Source organism: Ricinus communis, chromosome 6 (assembly GCF_019578655.1).
Source record: "Ricinus communis isolate WT05 ecotype wild-type chromosome 6, ASM1957865v1, whole genome shotgun sequence".
NCBI lineage: Eukaryota > Viridiplantae > Streptophyta > Magnoliopsida > Malpighiales > Euphorbiaceae > Ricinus > Ricinus communis.
In genome coordinates this window covers 5,278,635-5,285,522 of record NC_063261.1, presented here as the reverse complement: position 1 = coordinate 5,285,522, position 6,888 = coordinate 5,278,635, and the positions used below count along the sequence as shown (strand labels likewise).

The 6,888-nt window shown below is 29.6% G+C and overlaps 1 protein-coding gene across 1 annotated transcript; it reads left to right on the top strand.

Moving 5' to 3' along the window:
* The first annotated feature begins 1,855 nt into the window (after positions 1-1,855).
* Positions 1,856-6,489, top strand: LOC8285978 (uncharacterized protein At2g39795, mitochondrial). The gene is made up of 3 exons (XM_002526273.4): positions 1,856-2,114; positions 2,720-3,057; positions 6,096-6,489. Exons 1-3 carry the CDS (start codon positions 1,956-1,958, stop codon positions 6,274-6,276), a joined length of 678 nt encoding a protein of 225 aa, XP_002526319.1. The 5' UTR covers positions 1,856-1,955; the 3' UTR covers positions 6,277-6,489.
* The last annotated feature ends 399 nt before the right edge of the window (positions 6,490-6,888 follow it).

The window sequence follows — 6,888 nt, the reverse complement described above, 5'->3', positions numbered from 1 at the left end:
TTGGGCCAAATTAGAATTATTGAAAATACACAATTACATATATACCCTTGCTTTTAAATGTAAAATTACCAAAAAGCCCTCGCCGACATATTTAATTATAAAAATACCAAACATACAAATTTTTATTAAAACCCCATATAATAATAAAATTATACTTTTAATCCTCATTCCAAAATAAATTTATAATTTAGTCCTAACACACAATTAATTTAATTAATCAATTTGCTAACTATTTTCCAATTTAAAATTTAACACCACTAGCTAATTAAAATACAAATTTCTCCAAAAATTCTTTTATAAAAACATCCTTTACAAATTCTTCCACAATTTTCCAATATATAATTTTATTTATATATATATACATTTGGGAAAAATTTGAATAACCAAAATATAATTTATTTCTCAAATAATTTACTTAATTAATTTATTACAGATCCAACTAATTGGGTATAGAAAAATAACTCCTTTAATTGTCTAACACTAAAATTTCCATTAAATCATTTCAAATTAAACCAAATAAAAAAATAAAATAATAAAATAAAATTAATTTAAATAAAAACTCATTTATTAATTATTATTAATATAATTATATTATTAAAAAATTTGGATATTACAATTATTACTATTATTATTATTATTATTATTATTATTATTATTAAAATATAACTTCATATTTATTTTTATATAGGAAAAATTATAATATTGAACCTTTTCTTTATCATCATCGCCACCGTCGTCGTTGTCGTCACTATTATTATTATTATTATTATTATTATTATTATTATTACAATGAAAGTAAATCCCTTTTTCATCAGTTTTCCACCCATTCTTCACCATTTTCTTCCATTGTAGTGTTCTTTTCCTTTTCTTCCATTTACTTTCCATCTTTTCATCCCATTTTCCTTTTATTTTTTATCTTGATATATATATCTTTTTCAAATGGAAAGAACTGCCACAAAATTCTTAAAAAACATCTTCTATATCAGACAAAATACGTATAAATTAAAAGATTTATTTTTTTACAAAAGTATAATTTTATTTTTCCGTTAAATGTTTTACGATTTTTTCAAAAAAATTTCTTTATACATTTTTTCTTAAAATTGCACTATGGTATCCTTTTGATAGCTTATTGGTGTCCTTTTAATATATTTTTATTACCATTAAATGACTTTTTAATTTTATTTCAAATATATCTTCATGTAGTTTAAACTGTATTTTGATATATTTTTAGTATATTATGGTATTTTTTTGTAATACACATCTTCATATCATCAAACCACGATAGTTATTATAAAAAAACATGTAATATCATTCAATTCTTGAATATTAAATATAAAAATAAAAAATAAAAACGACAAATCTATCTCATTTGGTTGATTTCACAGTAATACAAGTTAAAATAATATTATTTTAATATCTTATAAATAATATTATTTTAATATCTTATAAAAATATTTTTAATATCTATAAAAATAATTCATAATATACAAGTTAAAATAATAAATTTTCGATATTCTTTAAGTATTCTTTTAGTATATTTTTCTAAAAAGTTGTAAGAAATAAAAAAAGATATAAACTAAAAACTAAATTCATAATAATACAAATTAAAAATATTATTTTTAAAATATTTTTTAGATATATTTTTAATTTTTTTAATAAATTTTTAAAAAAAGAAACGTATCAATAAGATTCTTAAAAGAAAAATCATAAAAAAAAGTATTTTTTACTGTAAAAATAGTTTTTATAAAAAAACTAGTGCCCCTTAAATTTTTTCTAAATTAAATGGTAAAAAGACAGAAAGGTCTTTTTCTTTTCACTTCTGGTGACCCGTTTACCACCTAACATACCGGTACATATATGTTCCCTATCCGGAGCGCCAAATTGATCTCTTCCTATCAATAAAACCCTCAGCAGCATAAACAGAGAAAATTAACTAATTCCAAAGAGCAAGGGCAATGTGGAGGAAAGTGTTAACAGTGCGGCAGCCAATATGGCGCATGATATCAACTCGAAGAAGCTCCACCACGAACAACATGTCCTCCGCCGTAGATTCCATGTTGCTCCGCTCCCTTAAAGACCACTATCTCGAAGTTGCCAAAATGAACCCTCCTCCTGTACTTACTTTTAACTTATTTGTCATCCTCTCCCTCCCTCTTTCTCTTTTGTACATTTCTCTGCATCTCCAAAACCCTTTTTTTCTTGAAATTGCAGCGTTTTGTTAGACATTTATATAGCAATGAAACGAGTGCGCTATATGTTTCTTGTTCTGTATAATCTATTGGTTCCTTTAATTTGTAAGACCTTAGCGATGCACATTTAAAACTATGATCATTTTAGCTTTGCATATATGTACCGTTTAGCTATTTGAAAGAAGTTATACACCTTATACTTTGCAGTTTCACTTGTTTTGTTTATAAATGTTTGTAATTGTAAGTACTTTTACTTGTATTAAATTTCACTTAGCCCTTGCTTGGATTATAAGTCATGTGTAAGAATTGAATTGTTTTGAGTTCTTGCAAAATTAAGGCATTATTTTGTTTCATTCAATGTTTTTATAAAGTTCAAAGAACTGGATTCTAGCAATTATAACCTTTCCAAACATCAGAATCGACTAAACAGAATCCAAGTAAATTCAATTCTTGTATTATTAGACTTTCCATATGTTAGGGTTTCGTGTGTGGAATCAAAATCTTAATGTGGCTTTATCTATGTATTGCAGAAAGTGAGCCCTCCATCAGCCTTTACAATACTGAAAGGGGCATTAGATGGAAATGGGCCCGTTCTCACTCGAACTTATGGGAATGAAGAGATTAATATCTCTGTTATGAGGCTGGCAAATATTATACCTGGTGGAGGGGGAGAGGATGATGATGATGGTGGCATTAATCAGTTGTTCCTTCATGTGGATGTCTCAAAGCCTGGAGAACAAAAATCGTTGCATTTTCTTTGTGGGTTGTATCCAGATGCGCTCGGCATTCACTCTGTTTCAATGAGGTCTAAAATTGATGACTCAGGCTTTCTTGAGGTTCCATCTGCATATAATGGCCCTCTTTTCGAGTAAGTTTTGTTCTTGTTTTTCTTTGTGGGTTAATAATTGAGTTATTTTTAGGTGGAAATATTTTTGAGTTAGTTTCTGGTAAATTCATATTCATGTGCTTCTGTGCATTTTGTGAAACACTATCCTATTATGCTAAGTTCTGCTATCAAAATAGTATTCTCCTACAGTGGAATAGAAAGACATGCCTAGAGTACTAACTTTATGAAGCACCCTTGTTGGTTTAAATATACATTCATGTCAAACATGAAAGTACTTATTTCTTTTATTATTAAAAGTTAATTTTATCAGAATAATGGTTTTTGTAAAAGTTCCTTGCACCTGTAGTATGATCTCTAAAGTCAAACATTATAACCCAGTAGCAAATAGTTTTTAAAAGTGCATGTTTTATTTTAGTAGAATTTCCTTGTAAAATATCTAATCTTTTAGATAAATGTTTTAATGGATTTCTTTATGGTTTTAAGTTTGATATTCTCAAGTTATTGAGACTAGTTGAAAGAATGATCAAGTTTAAACAACATTGGTTTTTTACTTTGTTCAGATTTAACAAATAATCCTAGCCTGAGTATAATTTTAAACTCATATACGGATGAACCGAGCTTGATAGTACCAAAGTGTTAATTCTATTAAATCTATTTGATTTGTAATTTAAATAATAAAAGGTTTGAAGAATCTCAATATCATATGTTTAGTTTTGGACCTTTAGCCTTTTCCATTAAATTTTTTCTTTTTCTTCTTATTATTACTATCATATCATTGTCAGTAATTATCTCCATTATCCCAAGTTAAAGCTTTCATCAATAATTGGGAGGTTTGCATAATGGTTAGAGTGTTATGTGGCCCTTCCTTTCCTATTGAATCGTCTTAAATTATTTAGAGTATGCTAGAAGATGAAATTAGAAAATCTAGAACTATCTTGCTATTAGACCTGCATGCTGATAGACAGTTTCTTGCATGTGGTTTATATGGTGCATTTCGTTCGTATGGTCAAGCGAAGAAAATAATAGTTTTCTGCTTCAATTGCTCTGCAAAAATTAGGATGCCCTTGTACATAATTTAGATGCTGTTGGCCTTTGTATTTGGTATAGGGCTTTAAATATCACTATCGTGAACCATATTGGTATGGCTGCAGAAAATGTTGTCTCAATGAAATTCTGTCCTTGCTTTGAGACCAAAATTTCAGATTGACAGCCATTTGTTAGAACCACATAATGGTTGCCTCAAACCAAACTGACATATAATCTTCTTCCATGTAAGGAAATAATTGATACATAGAAGTAGGATTTCAGAAAATCAAGTTTTAAGGCTCAATCTTAATCATAAACTAAAATTTATGATCCAGAATTTGTTTCAGATAATTTGGGACACCATTGAGGTTATGGGCCTTGGAATCTTTACGAGTCTTGCAAAAATGTTTGATTTTTTTAAGTTTCCGCTGGTTCAGTGTCTTAGAACTTAAAGATTCATGGTATTTTGTAGTTTTTGCTTTGCTAAAACAGGCTTGATGAATATCCTTACAGTCTATTTGTGAGTCCTTATATGTTTGAGTCGTATTTTAAGTCCTTATATGTTTAGGAAAACAATAATCCTTTTAGTAAGGGAGCCTAAAAATATCATGTACTTTTGAGTCTAATAATACCCATTATTGAAATGTTACGATTTAGTTTTTTGTGCCAATACAGCTTCTTTGGATTGTATGATGCAATTCAACCATAGGTGCGATGGTTAAGTGGCATTCAATGTGATGTCTAAGGATTCTAAAAGTGAAGCTTAGAACTTTTATTTCTGTTTACTTTTGGTACAACCATAACTAAAATACTGCTAATAATTGTGGATTTTAGTGAACCTAAAACTGTTTTGTCCCTCTTGAAATTCGTACGCAAACTTGTGCCTGCTTTTGGATGGAATATTTTTGAAATGAGAGATATGAATTAATAATGAATGAACTCTTTTGATGGATTTCAAAATCCTACAGAAAGCTGTAATTGCAATCACTTCAAATGAGTTCTCATTCTTTCATGATTTTAATTTTCATTCATGGATCTATCTAATAAACAATGGGATGACTTTCACGTATTTTGAAGACAATGCCAAATCTCCATTTGAAAATTTTCCCTGTAGATGTTTATAAACAACTATTTTCCTTGTATATAATTCCAACATAGTTACTAATCCTGTAAGCTATATTGGGGTGTCTATGAATATTGGTTTGGTATTCTACAAGCCAAAAGTTACAAATTAATATGCTTTATCAGTTGTTACTACTGATCTTAAAGTGGATTTAGTTTAGAGTTACTTTTTGCATTTTTCGCAAAAGAGTCCAAGATAATAACTTTACTGGTTGAGCATATGAAGTAGGGCTAAATTAGGATTTCGAAACCTTGTTGATAGCCTCAGCCTCCAACCTCTATCGCTCTGGGTTAACTGCATTGTAAAGGCAACATCATAATTTGAACCCAACATAATAATTAACACTAATTTGTGTCTCCTATGTCGGAAGTAGGTCTCAATGGGTCTCTTGAGATAAATGGTAAGAATAACACTTCCTAGTGTCTCAGTGGGTCTCTTGAGATAAATGGTAAGAATAACACTTCCTAGTTCAACTTTTTTCCACCTAAAGTGATAAACTAAGATCCATTTAGGAGAGAGAAACGTTGTTAACTACTTTTCGTTATTAATTTTTTCTTTTCCAATCATAAAAGCTTACCCAGAATAAAAAAGAAGGAAAAAAGAAAAGTAAACAAGAGTCAACAGAAAGGCTTAATTGCACACTTTTCTAGATTCAGGTACTTAATTGTTGATATTAGAAGCTTAGAGACTACAGTTTAAGAACTCTAAAGTGAAGGGCCAAAAATCTGCTTAATTCACACTTCAAGAAACTAAGTTTTAAAGTTGGTGTTAAATTATCATTCACCGGGTGATGCTCTTAAGGTATTCCAGTGTGCTTCAAATTAAAAGCTTCTCTTACTATTTCTCTGTGAAACTGTTAAACATAAAATATCATTAATTTATTGATTTCTGAGAAATTGTTCATTTACAGGGAACTTGATGAGAGGATGAGAGATGCACTCCATAGTTACATAGAAGAACGAGGTGTGAATGAGGGTCTCTTTAATTTTCTTCAAGCATGGCTGTATGTGAAGGATCACCGAAATCTTATGCGGTGGTTTAAGACGGTGGGCACATTCATTAATGAGAATAAATCAGCTAACACTTCTTAGTAATGCAATGAGGTAGGCTTGTAAAAAGATTTATTTGAGAGCAAAAATGTTTTGATGCTTCAAAGTTTGTGGCCCTTATTCTATATGACTAGCTTCGAGGTGAGTACTATAGATTTAGATTATGTAGAATTCCAAAGTCTGCTAAATCATGCATGCGGATGTTGTGTTCTATCGCTGTTTTCAATTTATAAATACTATTGTTCCATTCCGTTATCTAGTTGGCAACTTTGTCTCCATCAACCCATTTGCTATGAACTTCTGTGTTATGCTTTAGTGTTCCAATTGCTGATGAAACTTTTTTAGTTAGGAATAATAATAGGGACAGTTATTCCTTATATTTTGATATTGAAAATCCTTCGATGGTTGTTTTTACTACACCCTTAGTGATCTCTTGTACAATATGCAATGTAGGATTTGACATCAATACGCCCCTCTGTCTGAACTACCTCTTTGCATGGCCGATAGTAAATTATAGGCAAAGCCCATTAAAATCCTCCTGAACTTTGGCACTTTTTGCTATTGAGCCTTTGAATTATACGATTTAGTGCTATTAACCCTTCTTTTGACAGAAACTTTGACTGAAAGTGGAGCTCCTCTAAGGCATTCCACATC

Bases quoted from the DNA above. Each gene is read 5' to 3' on its own strand.
- LOC8285978 (XM_002526273.4), top strand. From the start codon at position 1,956: ATGTGGAGGAAAGTGTTAACAGTGCGGCAGCCAATATGGCGCATGATA. The intron at 2,115-2,719 runs GTACTTACTTTT...TATGTATTGCAG, and splicing joins CCAAAATGAACCCTCCTCCT to AAAGTGAGCCCTCCATCAGC. The intron at 3,058-6,095 runs GTAAGTTTTGTT...GTTCATTTACAG, and splicing joins TATAATGGCCCTCTTTTCGA to GGAACTTGATGAGAGGATGA.